At 38.6% G+C, this 13,005-nt stretch overlaps 1 protein-coding gene across 1 annotated transcript in view; it reads right to left on the bottom strand.

Annotated features, from left to right (window-relative positions):
* COL25A1 (collagen type XXV alpha 1 chain) overlaps positions 1-13,005 on the bottom strand; it is a 517,707-nt gene that overhangs the window by 20,554 nt on the left and 484,148 nt on the right. Inside the window, exons 27-32 of the mRNA XM_062199755.1 lie at positions 11,223-11,303; positions 9,982-10,044; positions 9,331-9,381; positions 6,910-6,936; positions 3,613-3,693; positions 816-851 (exon numbers count right to left, since the gene is read on the bottom strand). Of these exons, the coding sequence (XP_062055739.1) occupies positions 816-851; positions 3,613-3,693; positions 6,910-6,936; positions 9,331-9,381; positions 9,982-10,044; positions 11,223-11,303 (339 nt within the window). The remainder of the gene's footprint in view (positions 1-815; positions 852-3,612; positions 3,694-6,909; positions 6,937-9,330; positions 9,382-9,981; positions 10,045-11,222; positions 11,304-13,005) is intronic.

The raw sequence follows: 13,005 nt of genomic DNA, 5'->3' as shown, positions 1-13,005 counted from the left end.
CATGTTCATTTTTCAGCAAGACTACGCTCAGACTTGCCAAGAATTTATTACCATATTTGCAAATGTAGTAACTACTTCAGTACAATTCAGTACTACTTTTTTTTTTTCCTGCAGTATTCCCATTTCTGTTCTCCTCCTCTGGTTTATTCTATGAGAGCCTTGTAATATGGAAGGATTCAGAGTTGTACTCTAACATTGGTGAATCTTCATCATTGTGTCTAATCTTATTGCTTGAACTGAAAATTCACTTTCAGAAGACTTCTAAAGACTAAGTATCTGGGGCTGAAATTTGGGGGATGGCACTGTTAGGAACCAAGGAAAAGACACAAAGTAACAGGGGTTGGACAAATTCTTTCTATGAACAGAGATTTGAAGGTTAGTCGCAAGGAAGAAGTTACATTTGTAACACGGACATGAACCTAGGAGGAAAATCAAGTCACAAAAAAATTCATATTTTCTGAGTATCCTCAGAGGGCCGCTCTCATGGAGTGACAGGCAATGGGCAATGTTCGTTGGTTATAGAAAAATCTGCCTGGGGTTCTGACAATGAGTCCAATTAGGCCAGTTACACATCTCACCTAGCAAATTATCCCGGTTGAACTCTGGCTTCAGAAAGCTACTCTTCACCCAGCTTTAACCCATTCTCTGTCTACCTTCCCCCTTTCTGCCACCATCTTTGTTTCCCTTCCCCCAGCCTCCTGCCCTGCGTCCCTCCCTCATCAGTTGTTGAGAGCAGATGGAGTACAGGGGTCTGCCCTGAGGCCCACAATCCGTAGCTGCACAACACATCAGAGCACGACGAGGGACAGACTCACCCGGGATCCTGGCTTTCCGTCTAAGCCAGATGCTCCCTGCGTGATTGGGTTGGTGGCAGGGTTGGTGGGTATCACACGAATGACAAGAACAGAGATTAGTATGAGGAACTGATGAACAAATGTAACGCTTCAAACAACATAATACAAGGCCACAGGGTTCTGCGATGGATATCACATTGCTACAAATTGTTAGTTAAAAAAACAAAAAACAAAACAAAAAACAAAAAAACCAGAAACATGACAATAAAGACCCCAGAGATGATGGCATTTTAAAGATATTTCTATACAACAGAATTGTGTTAAGAAATCGAGTTAATGAGTTTTATAGAGTAGGCTACAAAGTAGTTATTGGCAATAGAGATTCCTATTTTATTTCTTTCTGAATTCACTTTCTGAAGACTAGTATTTACAACATATTTCTTTAGGTAAGATAAAATAAGGAAATCTCATAAAAAAGGACTCATTACAATAATCAACCAAGTTTGGGCCAGTGCTGTGCTATAGTGGATAAAGCCACTGCCTGCACTGCCAGCATCCCATATGGGTGCTGGTTTGAGTCCTGGCTACTCCACTTCTGATCCAGCTCTCTGCTATGGCCTGGGAAAGAAGATGGCCCAAATGCTTGGGCCCCTGCTCCCATGTGGGAGGCCTGGAAAAAGCTCCTGGCTCCTGGCTTTGGATTGAACCCCTCCAGCCGTTGTGGCCATTTGGGGAGTGAACCAGTAGGTGGAGGACCTCTCTCTCTGCAACTCTGCCTTTCAAATAAAAAAAGATTTATGTAAAAAAAATTTACCAAGTTCATCATTTCAGAATAATAAAAGAAGGGCTCAGTAACACTCGTTAACCTAGTACTTGTGACTAATAATCACAGGGCTTTAACATGGTGGGTTTTAGTTCAACAGTACCCATTGTTTTCTAGGTTGCTCCAACAGTTCACAATAGTCACCACTAGAGGGACTTCTAGGAACAGGAGAAAGCCAGAACAGACAAGCTGGAAAAATCTCATGTTGTTCACAAGCAATGCACACTTTTCCTTACATTGAACTATAGGCTACATAAAATGCATGATGAAAAAAATGGTGTTCCAATGCTTATTTCAAGAATAAGCACTGTTACTTCTTTGATATGGCTTTTGTATATCACAGTGTTTATTTATTGTCCTTCAAAAATACTAACAGATCATGGAGTATTTAATAAGGAAAATTCACTGGCCCTATAAATGCTTTTGGCAAGACTGCAGAACTATTTCCCAATGTTATGCTTCAGATGTAGTTAATAATACAAAATGGAAGAAAAAATCTATTCCAGCTGCAAACTTTAGCAATGCTATACCATATACTTTTTGGATATTTTCAGTTTTTATTTTAAAATTCCCTCAGTGTAATTACATTATGATCCATACTATAACTGCAAATTATATCTTTAGTTAGCAAAAATTACACTAAAACATGTATTTTTATTTGTTTAATGCTAGCACAGGTGGAACTTTTGGCTAAATGTTGCATAAAAATGATCAATATCCCTATAAATATGAAGTTAGAGCAAACTTTAAAGAAATCAGATTTGAGAGTTTAAGTAAAAGAGAAAATCCAAACTGTCTTATGCCTTTTGATACTTTTTTAGTTACCATTACTATAATATTTGAAAATAAATGGGGAAATGATAAAAATTATGACACTGGTAATATTATATCTATCTAAAATGCTAAATTAAGACATACATATGTTATGTACATTGTATGTTTATAGGTCATTCATCTAATTGGTATGATTTAACCTGTAGTCTAATACCAGGCTTACATCATTTTTTCAATAAATGCAAACTTATTGAACATTTGCTATGTGCCTGATCTATGTAGGCACAGCCTATCCAATGGAACACCTTAGTAACTGGAGTACAATATTCATGAAAGAAACAAGTGGCCGTCAACCTTTGTTTTCCTCTCACAATTCAAGTGTGTGTGAGTAAATGAATTTCTATTACTGACTTTATGTCATTTTACTAATATAATTTATAATGTTATTTACAGACTTGTTGGAATTCCACAACTTGACTAGATGACCTATTGAATCTTGAAATTAAAGTCTCAGACTCATCACCAATTTAAAGAAAATCTTTTTAGGCGTTATGGGAAGAAGGCTGGCATGAAGTATCTGAAGGGAAGAATGGCCTCCTTGTCATTAAGGGAAGAATAACTACACAATAATCAAAACACAATACTCCCTCAATACAACCACTATTGCCACAAGGACCCCAAAACAGGGCATTTCCCAAACAAACAACATAAAACACATATATGATTGATTAACGTAGAGCACACTATGATTGATTAACATAAGGAGCCATAGCATTGACCTCACTCCATCAACAATGGCCAATTGCATACCTGCCACCAACAGAGGACTACAGTGTTTGGGATCCAGGGAGAAAAAACAGTTGAGGGAGGATTTTAAACTGCACTCAATTATTACAGCATTTGGGAAAATCAGCAAATAATGAGTACAACACTTTTATAGAGGATGATGGGGGAAGAGAATTGACAGCCCTACAAGAAGAAGGTTGGCATGTATGTAATTGAAGAATGACAGGACATTTACAGCATTATTTGTTATGGGGTCTTCCTCTGACACAAGAGCAGACATTGGAGAAAACAAAATGGGCTGTGCTTGGCCCTAACATGATCTATTTGCTAATTACAGAAAGCTCAACAGTAAGAAAGCCACCAAGTAAACCAGAGTTCTAGGGTAGAAAGAAAAATCTGAGATTTGCACTGAAATGGAAAGTTTTCTTTACTTACTGGAAGACCAAGGGGTCCTCTGTCACCCTTTTGACCTGGTTCACCCTTCAATCCTTTAACACCATTTAACCCTGGTTCACCCTAAATGCAAAAGCAAATGCCAGTTTTGGTTGCTATTATGGGTGTTTAAACTGTGAGAGAAGATAGCCAGTCTTGGGAACGATCGCAGATTCCAGTTTTAGGTTAATAGCAGAGTGAGGCTAGATTTGTCTTGCATCATTTTAAATATCCATTAAAATTGTTTTTAAATTAATAAATGAAAATAGAAAATAATATTCTAAGAGGCAAAACTCTTAAGAAGCTGTGTTCCTTATCATCAAAACACATATGACTGAGTTCCTGAATAGTTGAATTCCACCTCAAGGAAATTAGGGCTATACTACATGGCTCTGATCAAGCAGATCAAAGACAATGAAGGGGATACTGAAAGAGGTTCAGCAGGACAAACCCACTCTGCTGGAATGGAAAACTGGAATATGCAGGGTGTGTTAGAGACAGATATTTTAAGCCTTTAAGCATTTTCCCCAGGGAATGAAGGAGAACTGTAGCAGCTAGTGTTTGAAGTAATGTCATTCAGCAAGTTCTCATTCACTGACATTGCCAAGTCAGGTTCCTACATGGATTTTTCAATGGAGTTGACAACAACTCTCTAGTCCTTAAAGAGAATATGAAGATCACAGAACTTAAATGTAGTTTTACTAACTGCCCAACGTTAGAACAAAGGAGGTATGAATTTAACTCAAGGTGACATTCAAAGGCCATCATAAGTGATAAATACCGTTGACTCTGTGCTTTTAGGATCTAGGAATACAGTATACCTATTTGCTATCAGTATCAATGTGGCAGGGTGAGAGAAAGATCTGAACTGTATACCTTCCCTTGTTAAGGCATACATATTAATTTGCCAAAAAATACCTTTAAAGTCTTGTGAAAAGATGATAATCGGACTCAAATTCCCAAAAGAGTCTGTCTGGATGGGGCTGGGAGAAGAGAGAGAATATGTATGCTCACACAGCAGATGAGATTTTTAACCTGGGCAGTCTTTACCCAATTTGCCTCATGATGAAAATCAGCGTGGTGCTCACCAATACAGAGGTCCTCCTCTACCCCTACTGTGGCAGCACAGCAATGGGTGTCTTTAATAAGCCTCCCAGGTGACTGAAATTCTGAGAAACACTGAGCTAGACTCATCCATGGAACATGCTATATATTTAAGCTTTCAAAAGGGTCCAAAAACAGTGAACACTTTGGCATGACAAAGTGAGTTTTCAGGAATTTCGAAGATGGGCACTTACAGTGCAGTCACTACAGGAAATTCAAATGTACATGGTAGCCCAGAAATCCACAGACTAGAGTCAATGTGATTCTAAAAAGGACAAGGCCCAACAGTCAACTAAGACTCACTGCTTTGTGTGAATGTGCTCTCTCACTAAGTGCTCTTGGGATGATGAACGGGCAGTGCAGCCTTGGGGAGCTGTGAAGTTCTTTTGTAGGCCTTTATGCACTGATAGGCATTATTTCAAAAGATAAGTTTAAAACAGTCAAATCCAGTGGCAAGAAGATCAAATTTCAAATCTGGACCTAAATTTGAGTCCCAGATCTGTCATTAGTTGCATAGTTTGAGGTAAATATCCTAAACTTTCAGGGCCTACAGCTTGTTATCTATGAAGTCAAGGAACTAGCCATGGGTAATCTATAAGAGCTCCTCTATGACTTTAGTAGTAACTGAATTTATGCAGGCAACATAAATCATTGCATTTTAGACATCCAAAGGATCTTGGGTATCTCGTGACTCAAAGGTGATGGCATATCTGAATCACTCTTGGAATTCAATAGTTTTGGTGGCTTCACTCGCAGTCATTTTGAGTAGGCTGGTCTTTGGTGGCTCTTTAAAATTCAAGGAGAAGCCAAGAGTAGGAAATATCAATTAAGTCTAGAGCAGGGAATGAGGGTCCAGAGAGGTTAAAAAACTACCAGAATTACAAAGCTGATAGACTAGTGCTCTCTTTTATGAGCCCTAGAACAGGACTGTCATCTCAAATTCTAATCCATGCTTCTGAGACACTATCACTCATGGGCATTACCAGAAGGTAAGGTCTTCTAAGAGGTATAAAGAGCCAAAATACCATATTCTTGAGTGTTACTTGATAACTGGGAATAGAAGCCTCAAGTTTCCTGAGTCAGACCAATAGCTGCTGTCACTCCTAGAGCTGGCCTGGCCAGAAGGGAGCAGCCTCTGCAGAGGACAAGCTGGGCTGCTCTGAGCTTTCAGATGCCGACTTTGCATTTATGTTGTCTTCCCATCTCCTATCTTTTAAATGCAGTGACTCACTACTGAGGAGCTTTCAAGAGTCCTTGAACTTTCTCTGAAGTGGCCTTGAGGGTGAGTTATAGAACTTTCCTGTTCAGAACAAAGCATCAAAAAGCAATTACAACTGAATTGTATTGAGTATCAATAACTGTGCCAGAATTTTGCTAAGTATTTTGTAATCAAACCTCATTAAATTATAACAGTATGAGCTAAATTACCCAATTGAATAATTGAAGAATCAGTCAATAATCTACCCAAGGTGACAGTGACAAAACTGAGATTAGAACATAGGTCCTCATCACATATGCGCCTTGGAAAAAGCAGCTTATCTTTCAGAGCTCATTTTGATCTCTAAGGATTCTCTCATCTACACAAAAGCAAAGAATATGCAGAAATCATCTTTACAATGCAAGCTGCACTCTGCACTACTACTGATAAGGAGGGGCTACTCTCCATGGTAGTCTTTAAGCCCAAGGGGCATAGAATATATGTAAGTGACGTGACCTCCCCAGGATAGCACTCCTGATATTCCCTAGCCCAATTGAGACCAGTGGTCTCTGGGGAACACAAAATTAAGAAGCTGGACAGTCAAGGCATTTAAGTGTAGTACTACTTACTGTATGGCAAGCAAGAAGTATCAATAACACCCAAATAAACGATACAAAGACAAAGCATCTGGACTAGTCTCAGAGACTCCTAGACTTGCATCTAAATGGTTGATTTGAATATATCATGATTAATAATTTAAGAAATGGACATAGCGACAAGGACAAAGGCAAAAAGGAGTAACTCATCTCCAGGTGATGTCAATTAAATTTGTTTTAACTCATTTTGCATTGTGAAATTTAAATAACTGGATGCTTAAAGGCTTAAAGATTATCAACATTAGTTGACAAATAATTAAGACAGGACACATGCTTCTGTCATGCTTTCCCATGATTAGCAAGGAAAAAAATCAATCAAACAAAAGGGAGTTGTTGGATTACCTTTGGTCCAGGAAGTCCATGGGGCCCCTGAAAATAGAAAACACAGTTTTGAATTAATAACTGATTCACTACTTCCCAGAAGGAATATTATATCAAGTAACAAAAGATACACAAAACAAGAAGCTTGCTGGAGCTACAGCTTGAGGAAGGTTAGTGAATGTTATTTATTATCTACCAAAAGTTCCTTCCAGCTCTTGGATGTCTCTGTTACTAGAAATTCATTAATAGTAATTCTGACTGCAAACTACCTGTGTGTGTGTGGGGGGGAATCACCAGGATTATATGGAAGAAAAAAGGAAAAATATTTTGTACCCATATTACTCCTATTTCTCCAATGTCCATTAAAAAATTTGGATAGAATATATGAGATGCTTCATAAGCGTAAATGGAAGACAGGTCATACTTAAGAGACAGAAATTTGCCAAAGAGAAGCCCTATACTTAAAGTAGCAGGGAAGAGAGGACCTTTTCCATTAACTCCTCCAAACTCATGGTGTTGAAGAATCAAAATGAGACAGGAAGTAAGGAGATGACAGCCAAGTGTGGGATGCTGCAGCATCATTTATTTAAGATTAAGGAGGGCTAAGCATTATTATTTAGTTTGCATTTATTTTTACAAAGATACATTTTTAAAGGCTCTTGTAACAACTGTTTATTAATTAACAGAAGTAAGTCATAGTACATGCATGAATCAAAGTTAAAAAGATAACCCATCTATTTTGTGGAAAATCTAAATCTAGAGACTGTCAAATTAACTGAAGACTACCATGTGCTTTAAACTTTTTAAGTGATTTAGATAAACAAGTTAGAGAGAGGAGTATTTAAATATTCATCAGTGCAATCATACAAGAGTGAGAAAAATTTTCATCAGCCAGTGCCTGGATATTTGTCACATATGTCTACACTGGATTAATATTTTCCTTCAAATACCTTGTGGATAAACATTTTCAGGAAATGACTTTATCAAGTATATTCTTATTTCATTTTAATGATGGGTTAAAATTCCTTTAGACTAATTAATTTTCTGATAGCATTTTTTTTTATTTTTTTATTTTTTAATTTTTTTTGACAGGCAGAGTGGACAGTGAGAGAGAGAGACAGAGAGAAAGGTCTTCCTTTGCCGTTGGTTCACCCTCTAATGGCCGCCGCGGTAGCGCGCTGCGGCCGGCGCACCGCGCTGTTCCGATGGCAGGAGCCAGGTGCTTCTCCTGGTCTCCCATGGGGTGCAGAGCCCAAACACTTGGGCCATCCTCCACTGCACTCCCTGGCCACAGCAGAGAGCTGGCCTGGAAGAGGGGCAACCGGGACAGGATCGGTGCCCCGACCGGGACTAGAACCCGGTGTGCCGGCGCCGCAAGGCGGAGGATTAGCCTGTTGAGCCACGGCGCCGGCCTCTGATAACATTTTCTAATTTAACCTTCTAACTTAAAGTCAAGGGAGTAGCAAATAAAGCCAAAAGCACGTCATTTGCTTAATTCTAATGAGTTGTTTAGGTTTAGGAAAATAAGGGCAGTTGTAATTTGTTTTGATTTATAATACAGAAATGGCGATTGGTAGGAAATGGGTGACTGGACTGCCCTTTGTGGACTACAAGATCATTCAAGTGATGCTCTTTCTTAGAGTGCAGCAGGAGGAAAGAATGACCACAGTTTAATCTGTACCACTTTGGTTTACTGATGATGTGGTCCGACAGTCTGCCTGATTTCCTCTTCTCCTGCTTATGTCAAAAGTGTTTGAAGCAGTGTGCCTTCCATGGTGTAGCCTTAATACGGCTGTTCTTAATTCAACATTTGGAGAATTGCACTTGTTTCAGGCTGCTGTCCTCACCACACATAAGTCCTAGGAGGAAAGGACCATTGACTCTGCTGGTCACTGGGATGCCAGCAGCAGACACTGGGCCTGGCTTGATGAATCAACCCAAGTACCGCAACAGTGAAAAGGAAAAGATTCAGCAATGTATGTCACCAGTGGAAGCTCCTACTTTTATCACAGTATTTTATAAATGTTTTTATTAAACATTTCATTAAGGGATATCAAGCCTCAGGGGAATGGTTTGGAAACATTCTTTAGTGGCTCTGCTTATTAATCTTATTTTGCTACTAGTAGATGAGAGAGCCATCACTGGTCACAATGATTAGCCAGTGCTCACATTGTTAAGATTACAGGAAGGCTTGCCAGATCTGTCTGTCTTTCCTCAACTCTCCTGACACAAAACGACTCCATCTCCTTCCAACATATGTGTTTGGGGAAGTGATAGACAGCACTGTAAGGTCTGTATATCTCCAAGCATCCTGGATTTTCTGTCTGTTCCACAGAGAGTAGTACAAAATACAAGCTGGCTGCTTTGAGGGAGGGGCTCATGTTTTCTGTAGTAGCATGCTCATAAATAAACAATTACATTTTGTAGAGATGGGAAACTTACCATGGGGCCGGGTGGGCCATGGGGACCTGGTGGGCCTGGTGGGCCTATGATCTGTGCGTCCAAACAATAAACATGGATTTAGCAGGCAGTTCAGCTTGAATCTTGTACTGGGGTTCTGCTAAGGCCATTAATTGTTGCAAAGAAAGAAGTATACTAGAAGCAATGCATTTGATTCTCTAGCTTTAGAAATTCCTTTTTGAGAATAAGAACACTATAAAAAGTAGTTGCTCTACAAAAGCTAGTATAAATCAAAAGTACAATAAAAGAGAAGGAAGCAACTGATTACCAAGAAATGTTACAATGCCACAACCACTATTAAACTCTCAAATATTTCACTGAGCATAAACAAAGCTCTGGAGAAGAAAAAAAAATATGTTCTATACCCTTAAGCTCTACCCACAAGCCTTGTGGGAAAACCATTGATTTTCTCCTCTGGATTGGACAGTCCTCTGAAAAATTGCTTCTAACTTGGGCCTCTGAGACACTTTGTCTCTCATTGTACAAAGCCAACAGATATTTCTTCTACAGTTTGACAAACCAAGAGGTTTGTGGTCTTCTATTATTGATAAGCCATCTGGCACAGGTGGAACTGGGTAAATAATGAGCCCACGTCAGGGTTTTTCAGGAACCATTCAGCCACCATGGACTTACAGAAGGACCCTGAGGACCAGGCAATCCGGAGTCTCCTTTTTCTCCTTTCATTCCATTGGCACCCTGCAAATAACAATTAAGTAGAGTTAGGCAGGTATGTGTGAGAGACAACTGAATTTTATTCCCAAACTCATCATTCTCTTGCAATTTTATAATATTATGCAGAGGACATATAAAAGAAGGATTTATCTCCTTGCATTTTAGCCTAAAGCACCAAGCTTACTAAAATCCCTATGATTGTGGGTGATATGTGAAATAAAATATCAAGTAAATATGGGCTTCATTGGTTAAGGTCACACACAGTTAAAATATTGAGTTATGAATGTTGTGTCTTCTGTGTGGGTGATATTAATTTTACATCTTTTATTTTAAATAGCAAACATAAGTCTTTTCTTTTTCATTGACATTTATTAATATACTTCTTTGTTTAAAAGTTATTGAGTGTGTGTGTGTGTCTGTGTGAAATTTACTACATTTTCTATCTAGATTTCCCTTTCCAAATTCTCAGTAAAAATTAGGGGGGGTGAACCCAAAGCACAATTCCACAGTATCACACATATAAACAGAACACTTTACAGAGTGACTTTTCAATTGTTTTGTGTTTTTCGGTTTGGCCATTTTTTACTGTGCCTTATTTAATAATGACGAGGTCCCACCACATTGTGTATACTAGATTACAGTGACCACTGTTTATTTTACTGTCCACTGGTGAAAATAATTTAGGAAAATATGGAGGTTTACACATAATTCATGTGATTATATGCTTTAAAATTTTAGTTCTGCAACTGAAGTGTTACACTTCAAACATTTCAAAATAAAGATATTATATGAACCACAAGATACTACTACAGCTAATAATACAACTTTTTTCCCCCTGATTCTTGCATTTATCTGATTAAGGACACATCATCATCAGATGTTTGGCATAGCAGTTATGATTCTGCTTGGGACACCGGCATTCCATGTTGGAATGCCTCGGTTTTAGTCTTGGCTCTGCTTCTGATCCAGCTTCCTGCTATTGCACATTCTGGGAAGCAGCAGGTGATGGCTGAGGTTCTTGGGTTACTGCCACCCACATGGGAGATCTGGATTGGGTTCCCAGTTCTTGGCATGGTGCAGCTCTGACTGTTTCAGGAAGTTGGGGAGTGAGACAGCAGATGAGAGATCTCCCTTTCTCTCTCTCTGCCTTTCAAATAAATAAAATAAAATTGAAATAAAAGATTGTGAAAGTGGAAACATACCGGTAATCCTGGAAGTCCAATTCCTCCTTTTTCACCTGGCATACCTGGGTCGCCCATGTCTCCCTTTGAGCCTTTGAGTCCCTAAAAGTGACAGAGTTTACATGTGAGAAGCACATTGATCCTTGAACACTACATGTGAGGGGACACAGATATCTTACAGCCAATTTCTACATGGGATCAACACCGTTTCCCCAAGTAACAGAATGAATTAAGTTATACTAGGTAATTTCAATACAAAAACAGTGAATTTAGGTTTTTGACATAATTTATCCTGATTTCATATTTTTAGCTCAAACCTAATTCTATGTCATCAGTCCAAAAAACAAGTTAATGGATTAAATTCTCAGTCATTCAGTATATAATTCTGAACAAGGACCCAGTGTTATAACAACAAATATCTAAACAAATTTCTCCCATCTCCACCCACCATACTCCCTGCCTCACTTAAATGCAGGCAAAAGCTCCGGTAAGTATCGATTTTCAATGGTCTAGTCTACAATTAAACATTTATTGCAAATTAATGCTTCTAGTTATTTCCACTTCTTCACACTGTTCTTATGTCGTTCTTAAGATATCTCCATGAGGTACGCCAAAATGTTAATTTTATTGTCCTTTTACAGTTAGGAAATAAATATGTACTTTGTTCTTTAAAAAATATGCATTGTATAATACTAATACCAAAATTAATTTTTGTTAAGTGTTTTTATCCTAGGGAGCTCACTGTACTATGACCAGATGGTCCAAGCTTTAGGGGAGATGATGATAGTTATAACTGGAAAGGGTCCCTAGACTGCACCAATATGTTTATCTTTTCTATATTAAAAACTACTTAGGGATGGGAATATGTCTTTTATTTATAACCCTATTGATTTCATAGCACCCACAGGGTGAGTGGTTGGGTATCTGAATGCACAGGTGGATTAATTAGTCAGACCCTGGGTGATTTTAGGTATCTAGTGATGGGGAGAAGTAGAATGTCCAACCCATTAGACTTAGGGACAGAGGAAGACTTTGTAAAGTGCTTAGAAATAAAACCCAGCTACTATATTTGTAGGGACCATGTAGTGTGTCATAATGCCTGTCAGATGAATTATTTATGATGGCCAAGTATAATAGGGGTAATACATGTAAAAAGGTCTAATGTGACCTCTGATTGATACAGAAAATCATCTAAAATATCTTTTTTATACATCTCTCTAGTGTGATATGATTTCAACATATAACTCTGATATTAAAAAATAACTCTTCTCCTAAATTTAATTTTCTTACCTAATGCTCTATTTAGAGTATTACTAATACTCTAGAGATTACTGATACTCTAATTCTCCAACTGCATCAAGAATAACACTGATGGAGCTGGCACTGTGTTATGGCAGACAAAGCTACTACCTCAGACAGCAGCATCCCACATGGACACTGGTTTGTATCCTGGCTTCTCCAATCCAGCTCCCTGCTAATGCCCTAGGAACAGCAGTGAGGATGATTCAAGTGCTTAGGACCCTGCTAACCCATGTGAGAGACCCCAGTGAATCTCTTGACTTATGGTTCTGGCCCAGCACTGGCCATAGTGGCTATCTGGGTAGTAAACCAGTGGGTGGAAGATCTCCTGTCTTTCCCTCTCTCTAAGTCTGACTTTCAAAATAAATAAGTAACTCTTGTAAAGAAAGAATCCCACTGATTTCCTGTGGCTTCCTTGATTTCAGTGTTTTTTGAGTAATAACGGAAACATAGAACATACTAAAGATCTTGAAAACTCTTTTGATTCTGAATTCTGTCCATATTA

The sequence above is a fragment of the Lepus europaeus genome, chromosome 8 (genome assembly GCF_033115175.1).
Source record: "Lepus europaeus isolate LE1 chromosome 8, mLepTim1.pri, whole genome shotgun sequence".
In the NCBI taxonomy this organism is placed as follows: Eukaryota; Metazoa; Chordata; class Mammalia; order Lagomorpha; family Leporidae; genus Lepus; species Lepus europaeus.
Note: the sequence above shows the minus strand (reverse complement) of the source record. Positions and strands in the feature narration are given on the sequence as shown.